Raw genomic sequence first — 13,516 nt, forward strand, 5'->3', positions numbered from 1 at the left:
CACTTTTCACATAAACCTACCATTAAAATTATAGACTGATCCTTTATTTATCAGTGGGCAAACGTACAAAATCAGCAGGGGATCAAATACTTTTTTTCCCCCACTGTACATGCATACATACAGTTGTGGAGGTGGAGTAACAAAAGTCTGTTACTGCCAACAGGGAGTCTGGAGAAAACATCTAGTCTGTTCTGGTCTGGCCTCTCTTTCTGGAAACACCATTCACTCGCTCACTTACTTCCCCACTTCCTTTCATTTTCAAAAGTCTGATCTAATGGAAAATTAAATTATGTGTTTGGTGTGTGTGTGTGTGTGTCTGTATGCTTCTGTGTGCCAGTGACTTAATCTGAGTAAGAGAGAGAGAGAGAGAGAGTGGGCAAGATGGCTTGTAGTTTTTCACTCAGTAAAATGAGGCCTAGATAGGGTGACGTATAGCTAGTCTGGGTACACGTCTGTTTAGCTATCATTCCACTCTTTGTCTTGCTAAACATCTTTGGCATATGACACAGGGTAAGAGTAGAATTGTAGCTAAACAGATGGGTACCCAGGTTAACATTTAGCAGGAGAACTGAAAAAAATAGAACTGAAAATCTCACGTCTCCAACCTTCTTGCGAGATCTCAGACAGACAGTGGAATGTAAGGTACACCAAAAGGAAAGAGCTGTGTTTTGTTTCCTGGCTGTGCCGTGTCTCTCTCTCTCTCTGTCTGTATCTTTGAGCACTCTCCTCCTGTGCCTTTGTGCTTCTCAGGGCTGGGAAGTGAACGACTCCGCCGATCCCAGCGTCCAGAGGCCCCAGGCGGTCCAGCCCCCACTGCCCCCAGGATGGGAGGAGAAGGTTGATAACCTGGGCAGAACCTACTACGTCAACCACAACAACCGCTATACACAGTGGAAACGACCCAGTAACGTGTATGTATACACAGCTACGTTATCTTTACACACAGTTATCAGAACTGCTCTAGGTCCTCTGGTGTCCCCCAGGGCTCTGTACTAGGTCCTCCGGTGTCCCCCAGGGCTCTGTACTAGGGCCTCTGGTGTCCCGCAGGGCTCTGTACTAGGGCCTCTGGTGTCCCCCAGGGCTCTGTACTAGGGCCTCTGGTGTCCCGCAGGGCTCTGTACTAGGGCCTCTGGTGTCCTCCAGGGCTCGGTGCTAGGGCCTCTGGTGTCCTCCAGGGCTCGGTGCTAGGTCCTCTCTTGTTCTCTCTGTGCACCAACATGTAAAATGTTAATTATCTCTTCTCTACAGGGATGATGTTTCGGAGGTGGAGAATGACAATCAGCAGCGGGCGAACAGCATCCAGGCCCACCGGGTTTTCAGGTCCAGACGACACATCTCTGAAGACCTGGAGAATGAACACCCAGAACCCAGAGACATGGAAGATGTGAGTCTGACCTTTGACCCCTCAACTGTACAATATGTTTTAATCAATATCTTTGTAAATCCAAGGTCATCTATTGCTACATACCAGGACAATATTACGCCTACATTGTTACTTAAAATAGGTTAATGGATAAATGCCTTATCTTTACTGCAGAATACAGAAGGATTTTCCAAACTAGTCAGTGGTACAGTACATACTCTCGCTCTCTCTCTCTCTCTCTCTCTCTCTCTCTCTCTCTCTCTCTCTGCGCAGTCGTTTGAGCCAATCACTGAAGAGAGTCCAGACGGCCCCCTACCTGGCCCCTCCTCCTCAATGGTGACGGCCATCCCCCAAACGCCTGCCCCCCCGCCCCTCCAGGAGTTCTCAGAGGAGATCAACCTGCACCTCTCTCTCTCTCCAGCCCCATCCGGCCCCCCGCCTGACATCAACGGAGAGGTGGCCGTCCCCAGCCACGCCTCTGCTGTGGTGAGAATCACTGACCAGTTTGAGTCGGTTAGAGGCAAATTGACCACTTTTTAACCTCACTCATTAGCACCATTCCAGTATGTGTGAAAACATTTGTTTTTGTAGCCAAAAAGATGAGAATTAAAAGTCGTAAGAAAACAATCCCTCCGTCTCCTCTCAGCAGAGTCATCTGACCTCCAGGCTGCGCTCCTCCAGTATGACAGATGGGGTCAGTGACCAGGCCCAGCCTCCTCCTCCAGCGGTACGATACACACACTCTTTCTTCCTCTCCTCCTCTCCTCTGTTCTTCCACCTCTTCCTTCCAATTCCTTTATTACACAGGCAGCTCTTTCTGTTCTCCTCTCCTATCCTCTCCTATCCTCGCCACTTGTCCTCTCCTTTCCTCCTGTCCTCTCCTCCCCACCTGTCCTTCCCTCCTGTCCCCTCCTCCTCTCCTCCTTTCCTCCTGTCCCCTCCTCCTCTCCTCCCCACCTCTCCTCCTTTCCTTCTGTCCTCTCCTGCTGTCTTCCTCCTGTCCTCTCCTATCCTCGCCACTTGTCCTCTCCTTTCCTCCTGTCCTCTCCTCCCCACCTCTCCTTCCCTCCTCTCCTCCCCACCTCTCCTCCTTTCCTCTCCCCTCTCCTGCTGTCTTCCTCCTTTCCTCTCCCCTCTCCTGCTGTCTTCCTCCTGTCCTCTCCCCTCTCCTGCTGTCTTCCTCCTGTCCTCTCCCCTCTCCTGCTGTCTTCCTCCTGTCCCCTCCTCCTCTCTTCCTCCTGTCCCCTCTCCCCTCCTCCTCCTGTCCTCTCCTGCTGTCTTCCTCCTGTCCTCTCCCCTCTCCTGCTGTCTTCCTCCTGTCCTCTTCTGCTGTCTTCCTCCTGTCCTCTTCTGCTGTCTTCCTCCTGTCCTCTCCTGCTGTCTTCCTCCTGTCCTCTCCTCTCCTCTCCTCCCCCCTCTTCTCCTTTCCTCCTGTCCTCTCCTGCTGTCTTCCTCCTGTCCCCTCCTCCTCTCCTCCTTCCCTCCTGTCCTCTCCTGCTGTCTTCCTCCTGTCCCCTCCTCCTGTCCTCTCCTCCTTCCCTCCTGTCTCCTCCTCCTGTCCTCTCCCCTCCTCCTCTCCTCCTTCCCTCCTGTCCCCTCCTCCTGTCCTCTCTCCTCCTCCTCTCTGCTTGTTGTGATTCCTTACTGCCTGGTGGTGATTCACTCTGCAGTGTCAGGCTCTGTGTTTCTGTAACAGTGGCAGTAATTCTATCTTTCCTAATCAAACACATCCTAGACAGAGATCTGAGTCACAGTAGCCCAGGGAGCCAGGGCTTCTGAAGGGAAAAGCACAGGTGCTGATGTCAGCCTTTTATCTCGCTGACCTGAATGAGTGAGTGAGTGGGTAGCTAAGGTTTTACAACAACAGGATCTGAATGAGTGTTAAGTGGAATGAGTGTGTAGCTAGGGTTTTACAACTGTAGCAGAATGAGGCTTTTTCTAGACTGGATTTGTCACAGTCAGAGGCTAAATCCAGTCACCACATGTTTCTGTGGTTTGACACACTTTCTTAGGAAGCATGTGTAGGTTGCAGATCTGGGTTCATATAATATTTGAAATCTTTCAAAGTACTTTCAAAGGAAGTTTTCTCTAGCCTACCTGGAGTGGCAGACTACTCTATTAGTACCATTGCACCATGCAAGCTCAATTACGTACATCTTAAGTATTTGGGTTTGGATTCTATGAACCCAGGTCTGCTGTCAAAGGGAAGATTTCAGTTTCCACATGTAGCTCAATCTGTCCCATATAGCGGTTTGGTTTGACACACTTTCCTGGGAATGAAAAGGGATGTGTAGGTTGAGCATGATTGGTTGGTTATGTTATTCTTCCCCTGACTGGGCAGTGTTTCTCTTGCTGTGGAGTGCACTATCCCTCAGACGGACGAAAGTATATCTATACAAATAAGCTGTGACAAGGCTGTTGTGAATGGTCCTTGACGTGGACAGTGTGTGAGACTACCTCAGTCATTGCAGAAGGGAGGGAAGCTAGCTACATGTTATTAGTCTGGATCAGCCCTGTGCAGTTGATCCCTCTCTGCCTCGCCCGGGGTGAAACTTAGTTGTCGGCAATGTTCCCTAAAAAAAAAAATGTCGTCACTGAGCAAATTTCAGGTTTACTGAGTGCAAACTTCAACATAGTGAAAACTCCGTGCATCTTCTGGCGCGTATTTACTGTGAACACTGAGGCTGTACCCGTGAACACTGAGGCTGTACCCGTGAACACTGAGGCTGTACCCGTGAACACTGAGGCTGTACCCGTGAACACTGAGGCTGTACCCGTGAACACTGAGGCTGTACCCGTGAACACTGAGGCTGTACCCGTGAACACTGAGGCTGTACCCGTGAACACTGAGGCTGGTACCCACTTTAAGTTAGTTTTAACAGTGGCCAAGTAGGCTACTGTGGCTATTTGATCATAATGTAGGCCTACCAGAGTTGCCTACAATCGAAAACAATGGAGAAAATGCATCCCGTAACATTTTAACATGGAAATAGCTGCTCTATTCAAATCCCTTTTGGAAGAAAAAATAAATAAACATGCAGGACTTGACATTAACCTGTTTATCTACTTGTCCTTCAAATCAAATGTATTTATAAAGCCCTTCTAACATCAGCTGATATCTCAAAGTGCTGTACAGAAACCCAGCCTAAAACCCCCAAACAGCAAGCAACGCAGGTGTAGAAGCACGGTGGCTAGGAAAAACTCTCATGAAAGGCCAAAACCTAGGAAGAAACCTAGAGAGGAACCAGGCTATGAGGGGTGGCCAGTTCTCTTCTGGCTATGCCGGGTGGAGATTAAAACAGCACATGGCCAAGATGTTCAAATGTTCATGTAAATGACCAGCATGGTCAAATAATAATAATCATAGTAGTTGTCGAGGGTGCAACAAGTCAGCAACTCAAGAGTAAGTGTCAGTTGGCTTTTTCATAGCCGATCTTTGAGAGTATCTCTACCGCTCCTGCTGTCTCTAGAGAGTTGAAAACAGCAGGTCTGGGACAGGTAGCACGTTCGGTGAACAGGTCAGGGTTCCAGCAGGTCTGGGACAGCAGGTCTGGGACAGGTAGCACGTCCGGTGAACAGGTCAGGGTTCCATAGCCGCAGGCAGAACAGTTGAAACTGGAGCAGCAGCACGGCCAGGTGGACTGGGGACAGCAAGGAGTCATCATGCCAGGTAGTCCTGAGGCATGGTCCTAGGGCTCAGGTCTTCCGAGAGAGAAAGAAAGAGAGAATTAGAGAGAGCATATTTAAATTCACACAGGACACCGGATAAGACAAGAGAAATACTCCAGATGTAACAGACTGACCCAAGCCCCCTGACACATAAACTACTGCAGCATAAATACTGGAGGCTGAGACAGGAGGTCAGGAGACACTGTGGCCCCATCCGATGAAACCCCCGGACAGGGCCAAACAGGCAGGATATAACCCCACCCACTTTGCCAAAGCACAGCCCCCACACCACTGGAGGGATATCTCTCCACCAACTTACCATCCTGAGACAAGGCCGAGTATTGCCCACAAAGATATCCGCCACGGCACAACCCAAGGAGGGGCGCCAACACAAGACCACTTCAGACAATGTGGTGACTGAAAATGTTGTTTGATGCAAGAAATCACTTTACTAAATAAAATGCATCATTATTCCCATAACATTATTATAGATAATCAGGCAAATTATGCTGCCTATTGGTTACTTAGATTTTTCAAGCCTGTCTCAAAATACAACACTGTCCCTTTAAGACAAAAAAAAGCTCTTTACCTGACTCGCTTTTCAAAGATGTCTAGAAATGTACACGTTTTGTGTTCTTGTATGAAGCAATCACTCCCCCATTGATGACTACACATTATCTCTATCTGGGCTAATAACTCACTAACTAGCAAAGGATATGAACAAATGAACACGTTGCCACATGTAGCTCTCGCTTTGATCTCAAAACAAGCTCATCTATTCACGGCGACTCATGCTGTAAACACAGTCCAGTTCAAAGTGAATGGCACAGGTCCATATACGGCAGTGGTCTCTTTGCATATAGGCCTACTGCAGCTCTGATTGGTTATGGCACACCGCCTTGTGTAGAGTATGAGCCCGAATTGTACCTGTCAATGCAATAAAATTCTACTCCGATGCATTCTGCCTACAACAAAATCTCTCGCATAGTTAGTTTTGCATACCAGCATGCTGACCACACTGCTCGCGTGTGTCAACGAGCGCCATGTGGGTGATTGAGAGAGAAACTGAAGTCCACACTCCAGTCCAGTTGGTGGTGGTAATGCACCTTAAAGTTGGTTGCCAACCACCATATAAAGTCCAAAGAAGAAGAAGATTCCTGAAGGAGGAGAGATTACTAGAAACAAACTTTTACCCTTTTATCTGTGGATTAATTGTCGGAGTAGAGGACCTTGTGCATTTCAGGTAAAATAACAACCCAATGTTTATATCCCAGGACAAATTATCTAGCAAGAGCATGCTCGCTAGCTAAATTGCCAAATATTTAATGCTTTTTGACCTGTCCCCAAATGAATATAGTTTGACCTGCGTGTCCTGATCGTGTCTGGTGTGGGTGGACAAAATCACATGCGCAGCGGTCTGCTCAGCATGTAACTCTTGCATAGTTCTTTTTATTTTGGTATGTTGCATTGAAAGTGGCAAATATTGTGCTGATTCGATCACAATTCCCACAGTAAAGGGAAACGTTGATGGTGTTAACTAACGGGGGAAAAGTCTAGAAAGCTGTGTGAAGTTCAATTTCGTTGTTCTCTGCGCGGACTGATATTTCTTCTGCATGGCAGCCCATGGGGAGCTGCGTGCACGTGCACGCTCGCTGGTTGTTGGTTCATTTAGATGGCAGCTAAAGTGCTTTATTTGTACTTTTTGAAATGTAGGTTAATGTGTTAAATGCAGTAAAGAGTGCAATGTAGTTCCATGTTGCTCCATAAGGCTTATCAAGAGTTATTGTTATTGACAAAAGGGTTACTGTTGCTAATGACAAAGAAAAGGGTTACTGTTGCTAATGACAAAGAAAAGGGTTATTGTGGCTAATGACAAAGAAAATGGTGAGCGCCAGTAATGAAGGGTGAGCGCCAGTCATTTATTTATTTTTATTTCACCTTTTATTTAACCAGGTAGGCTAGTTGAGAACAAGTAATGACAAAGAAAAGCATCGAGGGTAAGAAAAGGTTAGAAAGAGTCCCAGAGTTATTTGGTGTGACTGTGCCTGTAGCCTGCTAGATCAGTCACACTAGTTCTCCTTAACATTGGCTGAGTGGGTGGGTGGTGTTATCTCACTTTGCATTCCACTCTCTTTGTGTGAGTTGGTGCTCTACTGTCATCAACACCTGTGACGCTAGTCAGATCCATCTCACATGATTCTCAAAGAAACAAAATAAAGCTTAACAATTATTGCCTTTCTGCATCCATTAACAATAATCATTCTAACAATTCCAGATTTCTCAAATTAAAAGCTTTTTATTCAGCTGTTTATATACTACTTCACTCTCAACCCGTAATCCAATCAAACACTGATAATCCACAACTATAATCCACCCACGGTAATGTGATTCCATGTGCCCCTTCCCTCACCTCTCCTCCTGTGTGGTCAGCTGTTTGGGTATGCTCCACGTCTCCTGTCCCTACCATCACAGGAGTCTCTCCCCCCGGAGCATGGCTTCTCTCCTCACCCAGCTGTACTCCTACTGTCCCCCGCCTCGACCCCTGGACTCTCTGACTCTAAAGTCACCTCCTTCCCCATGTTAGTCTTTCCTGCTCCTCCACACATCACCTACCTGACCCCCATGCTTCACCCTCACTGGTCATATCTGTCCCTGACCCCCCTGCTTCACCCTCACTGGTCATATCTGTCCCTGACCCCCCTGCCTCACCCTCACTGGTCATATCTGTCCCTGACCCCCCCTGCCTCACCCTCACTGGTCATATCTGTCCCTGACCCCATCTGCCTCACCCTCACTGGTCATATTTGTCCCTGACCCCGCCCCCCTGCCTCACCCTCACTGGTCATATCTGTCCCTGACCCCCCCCCCCCCCCCCCCCCCCCCCCCCCCCCCCACCCTCACTGGTCATATCTGTCCCTGACCCCCCCTGCCTCACCCTCACTGGTCATATCTGTCCCTGACCCCCCTGCCTCACCATCACTGGTCATATCTGTCCCTGACCCCCCTGCCTCAGACCCCCCCTTCCCTCTAAAGAAAGCTGTGTTCTACCAGCAGAGCTCCCAGACCAGAAGAACCAGAGCTTTAACAGTCACTGGAGTTGAGGAGCCCATGGTAATGTTATCCAAATCTACCTGCTGTACATCAGTAATGTTGTCCCATTCTATATACTGTACATCTATCTAACTGCTGTACATCATTGTTGTCCCATTCTATATACTGTACATCTATCTACCTGCTGTACATCATTGTTGTCCCATTCTATATACTGTACATCTATCTACCTGCTGTATATCAGTGCACCTCTGCCATATGAATATCCTCTCTCTCTGCACCGTTTTAGTTTTGTCCCCCTCCCTCCCCACCAACGTTATGTATCAAGCTGGTGATTAAGAAGTTAGGACTTAGAGACTGGAGACTAGACCACCTGTTTCCCCTCCTGCTTCTGTGTTGTGACCCCTCAATGGGAGAGTTCAGCTCACTTACCAAGTCAATAAGTGTATACATTTCTTCAGATGAAGTTCAGTGGCTGTGAATTTGTATTTATATGTGCGTGTGGTTGTGTTTGCTGCTCCCCTGATAGGTCCACACATCAATCACCACCTGGGATGTATTTTAATCTGTAATGAGCAGTTTGAGTGTCTTACTAGGTATGTTAGGTTGTACAGTATGTATGGTTTGAGTGTCTTACTGTACAACCTAACATACCTAGTAAGACACTCAAACCTTACATACTGTACAACCTAACATACCTAGTATGTAAGGTTTAAGAGTGGCTTACTATATACAGTGCATTCGGAAAGTGTTCATACCCCTTGACTTCTTCCATGTTTTGTTACGTTACAGGCTTATTCTAAAATGGATTAAATTGTTTTTTTTCCCCTCATCAATATACACACACTACCCCATAATGACAAAGCAAAAACAGGTTTTGAGAAATGTTTGCAAATGTATAAAAAACTGAAATATCACATTTACATAAGTATTCAGACCCTTCACGCAGTATTTTGTTGAAGTGCCTTTGGCAGCGATTACAGCCTAGAGTCTTCTTTGGTATGACGCTACAAGCTTGGCAAACCTGTATTTGGGGAGTTTCTCCCATTCTTCTCTGCAGATCCTCTCAAGCTCTGTCAGGTTGGATGGGGAGCGTTGCTGCACAGCTATTTTCAGGTCTCTCCAGAGATGTTCGATCAGGTTCAAGTCCGGGCTCTGGCGGGGCCACTCAAGGACATTCAGAGATTTGTCCCGAAGCTACGCCTACGTTGTCTTGGCTGTGTGCTTAGGGTCGTTGTTCTGTTGGAAGGTGAACCTTCGCCCCAGTCTGAGAACCTGCTCCAGAGCGCTCAGGACTTCATCAAGGATCTCTCTGTACTTTTCTCTGTTCATCTTTCCCTTGATCCTGACTAGTCTCCCAGTCCCTGCCGCTGAAAAACATCCCCACAGCATGATGCTGCCACCAGCATGCTTCGCCGTAGGGATGGTGCCAGGTTTCCTCCAGACGTGACGCTTGGCACTCAGGCCAAATAGTTCAATCTTGGTTTCATCAGACCAGAGAGTCTTGTTTCTCATGGTCTGAGTGAGTCTTTTAGGTGCCTTTTGGCAAACTCCAAGCGGGCTGTCATGTGCCTTTTACTGAGGAGTGGCTTCCATCTGCCACTCTACCATAAAGGCCTGATTTGGTGGAGTGCTGCAGAGATGGTTTTCCTTCTGGAAGGTTGTCCAATCTTCACGGAGGAGCTCTGTCAGTGACCATCGGGTTCTTGGTCACCTCCCTGACCAAGGCCCTTCTCTCCCGATTGATCAGTTTGGCCGGGCGGTCAGCTCTAGGAAGAGTCTTGATGGTTCCAAACTTCTTCCATTTAAGAATGATGGAGGCCACTGTGTTCTTGGGGACCTTCAATGCAGACATTTTTTGGTACCCTTCCCCATTTGTGCCTCAACACAATCCTGTCTCGGAGCTCTACGGACAATTCCTTCAACCTCATGGCTTGGTTTTTGCTCTGACATGCACTGTCAACTGTGGGACTTTATATAGACAGGTGTGTGCCTTTCCAAATCATGAATAATTAATTGAATTTACCACAGGTGGACTCCAATCCCGAGTGGCGCAGGTGTCTAAGGCACTGCATCTCAGTGCTTGAGGCGTCACTACAGACACCCTGGTTCGATTCCAGGTGGTATCACAACAGGCCGTGATTAGGAGTCCCATAGGGCGGCGCACAATTGGCCCAGCGTCATCCGGGTTTGGCCGGTGTAGGCAGTCATTGTAATTAAGAATTTGTTCTTAACTGACTTGCCTAGTTAAATAATGGTTAAATAAAAAATACAAAAATGATCAATGGAAACAGGATGCAGCTGAGCTCAATTTCGAGTCTGATACAGGTATTTTTTTTAAATATTTTAATACATTTGCTAAAATTTCTTAACCTATTTTCGCTTTGACATTATGGGGTATTGTGTGTAGATTGATGAGGGGGGAAAAATGTAATCCATTTTAGAATAAGGCTGTAACGTAACGAAATGTGGAAAAGTTCAAGTGGTCTGAATAATTTTCCGGATGCACTGTATGTTAGGTTGCATGCATGGATGGATGGATGTATGTTTGAGTGAGTCTTACTATATATGTCAGGTTTGAAAGCTGTTCTATGTGGTTTGTTTGTCATTGTGTGTTTGTTTTTTCTAAAGCTGTCCTGCTTCTGCTGGCCTGCTTCTGTGAGTTTCTGAGGAGTCGCAGTATTGTAGTACAATAGTACTAGGCTACTTGTTGTACTGCATTACTGTTTTTTGTTGTCAATAAGCCACTCCCACTGTTTCTATATTTCTTATCAATGTGTAAAAAAATACAGTTTACACAAGTTTCTTCCAGGTGGCTATATTGTCCGGCGCGAATAACTTTTGCTTCTCTTGCTTGGTTCAGTCTGAATCGGCAGCCTATGCCCTGACCACACCAGGCCTACCTCCAGGATGGGAGGAGAGGAAGGATGTCAAGGGACGCACGTATTACGTCAATCATAACAACCGCTGCACCACCTGGACCAAGCCTATCCTCCAGGTACTTAGAGGCCTCACCTGGGGCACAGAGAGACTGCATGGGCCTGGGCCTTACTCCTCCTTCCCTCTTCTGTCCTCATTCCATCAGGGCATTTCTCTGGGCCTGGGTACAACGTCCACTGTTCTCTTTGTCCCTCTCGTCCTCTCGTCCTGTCTTAGTGTGGCTCTGGGTGCATGTCTTACTTCAGGTCACCTTGAGTTTGTGTCCCTCTTCCTCCCTCTCCTCTCGTACTCTGTTTCTTACTATGTGCCAAATACTAACTTGAGAAATGTGCACGTAACTCGGAAAGTATTGATGAATGGGAGATTTCAGTGGAAATTTAAAGTGGTGTGCGTGTATCTCGTGCATTCATTGGATGATCTCTCTTCTGCCGGATCATCTCCTTACCCTGTAACTTCCCTCACATTTCATCTGTCTATCACACAAAGCCTTGTTCCTCCTTCTACCTGTGTTAACTAAAAAGTCTCTCCCTGACAGCACACTGAAGACGAGGCGAGTACCTCTGACTCCGGGGCTGAAGCCGCCTCCACCTCTTCCTCAGCCAACAACAATAGCCACCTGATTGAACCGCAAATACGCCGCGCCCGTAGTCTCAGTTCCCCTACCGTTACCCTGTCCTCCCCCTTAGAGGTGAGATTATCCAGCCTGTCCCGTTGGACTTCCTTCCTTCAATCTCTCCTATCTATCTATCTGATGAGAGCACCCCACCACCACTCTACCCGCCCTCTAGACAACACTTTTCTTTTCTCCCTTTTTCCGTCATCTGGTCTCCTCCCGTCTAACACTCTCTGTTCCGTCATCTGCTCTTCTCCCGTCTAACACTCTCTGTTCCGTCATCTGCTCTCCTCCCGTCTAACACTCTCTGTTCCGTCATCCGCTCTCCTCCCGTCTAACACTCTCTGTTCCGTCATCTGCTCTTCTCCCGTCTAACACTCTCTGTTCCGTCATCTGCTCTCCTCCCGTCTAACACTCTCTGTTCCGTCATCTGGTCTCCTCCCGTCTAACACTCTCTGTTCCGTCATCTGCTCTCCTCCCGTCTAACACTCTCTGTTCCGTCATCTGCTCTCCTCCCGTCTAACACTCTCTGTTCCGTCATCTGCTCTCCTCCCGTCTAACACTCTCTGTTCCGTCATCTGCTCTCCTCCCGTCTACCACTCTCTGTTCCGTCATCCGCTCTCCTCCCATCTAACATTCTCATGTCCTTCTACCTCTCCTCTCTGTTTCAGGTTCAGCCTCTCTTCCTTCTTCACTTTCTCTTCTTCATCCTCTCTTCCTCCTACCTCTATCATTCTCCTGTCTGTCTCCTCTTTCTGTCTTTCAGATTCAGCACCACTCTGCTGCATGCCACTGTTCTCTGTCCTTCTCTTCCCTTGACCGTTGTAATGCTGTTTACCTCATTTACTCCTTCTCAGCCAGTACTTTAACCACCTCAGTTTAACCTTATGTCACGCTGTGAGAGCATCTTTCATCTGAAGATCATTTTGAAGCTGACATTTTTATTTTTTAAACACCACTAACTTCAAGCAATGTCATTCAATTCAGTAATCTGAATATAATGGGTTTCAAAGTGCTGAAGTCTGACTGATTGTTGAACCATGGTGAGGCTTGGCATGGCTTAGCTATGATCAGGGAAAGATCTTTTCCCTTTTCTAATCTCCTCAACGTGTGATCTCTCCAGAGTTAACTAAGGCTACATCCCAAATGGCTACATATTCCCTACATAGTATAGTCCGTATTGGGTTCTGGTACAAGGTAGTACACTACATCGAGAATAGGGTGCCATTTGGGACGTAAGGAGAGAGACACATTCATATGCAGCCCAGGCAATGGACTGAAACTCCATAGGGGAGGGAGGGAGGGAGGAGAGAGAGGCAGAGGGAGGGAGAGAGGGAGGGAGGGAGGGATTCATATGCAGCCCAGGTAATGGACTGAAACTCCATAGGGGAGGGAGGGAGGGAGGGAGGGAGGGAGGGAGGAGAGAGAGGGGGAGGGAGGGAGGGGAGGGAGGGAGGAGAGAGAGGGAGAGGGAGGTTCATATGCAGCCCAGGTAATGGACTAAAACTCCATAGGGGAGGGAGGGAGAGATTCATTCATATGCAGTCCAGGCAATAAACTGAAACTCCACAGCTTATGGATGGATGCAGGACCCTGTCCTGGAAGTGGGTCATGACTAATCTGCTATGAGATGCAATGAAAGCACTGAACGCTTTAGTTATTCTCCATGTGACAAGTTCAACTGTGATTGGTCTAGGCTTGTGACAATAGGGCACAGCACTCCTTGTTGGTCACCGGATGCAGTCGGCCAAAGTGCACCAGATGTAAGAAGAGGGTTATATTATGTGGTGGACTGAACGGCTCTGATGTGACTTGATAAACCACACGTCAGTATTCTGTTACGTCCCCTGTCCGTTAACCCCCCCCCCCAGGCTATGGGC

At 47.7% G+C, this 13,516-nt stretch overlaps 1 protein-coding gene across 11 annotated transcripts in view; it reads left to right on the plus strand.

Annotated features, from left to right (window-relative positions):
• Positions 1 to 13,516, plus strand: part of nedd4l (NEDD4 like E3 ubiquitin protein ligase) — a 109,544-nt gene that overhangs the window by 63,416 nt on the left and 32,612 nt on the right. For 6 of the 11 annotated variants that reach the window (XM_029692374.1, XM_029692375.1, XM_029692376.1 and 3 more), the window contains 7 exons: positions 751 to 911; positions 1,249 to 1,384; positions 1,637 to 1,849; positions 2,010 to 2,090; positions 8,084 to 8,143; positions 10,947 to 11,081; positions 11,559 to 11,711. In XM_029692374.1, the coding sequence (XP_029548234.1) occupies positions 751 to 911; positions 1,249 to 1,384; positions 1,637 to 1,849; positions 2,010 to 2,090; positions 8,084 to 8,143; positions 10,947 to 11,081; positions 11,559 to 11,711 (939 nt within the window). The remainder of the gene's footprint in view (positions 1 to 750; positions 912 to 1,248; positions 1,385 to 1,636; positions 1,850 to 2,009; positions 2,091 to 8,083; positions 8,144 to 10,946; positions 11,082 to 11,558; positions 11,712 to 13,516) is intronic. The other 5 variants (XM_029692367.1, XM_029692368.1, XM_029692369.1 and 2 more) reach the window with 5 other exon arrangements.

Source organism: Salmo trutta, chromosome 15, assembly GCF_901001165.1.
Source record: "Salmo trutta chromosome 15, fSalTru1.1, whole genome shotgun sequence".
Classification (NCBI taxonomy): Eukaryota; Metazoa; Chordata; class Actinopteri; order Salmoniformes; family Salmonidae; genus Salmo; species Salmo trutta.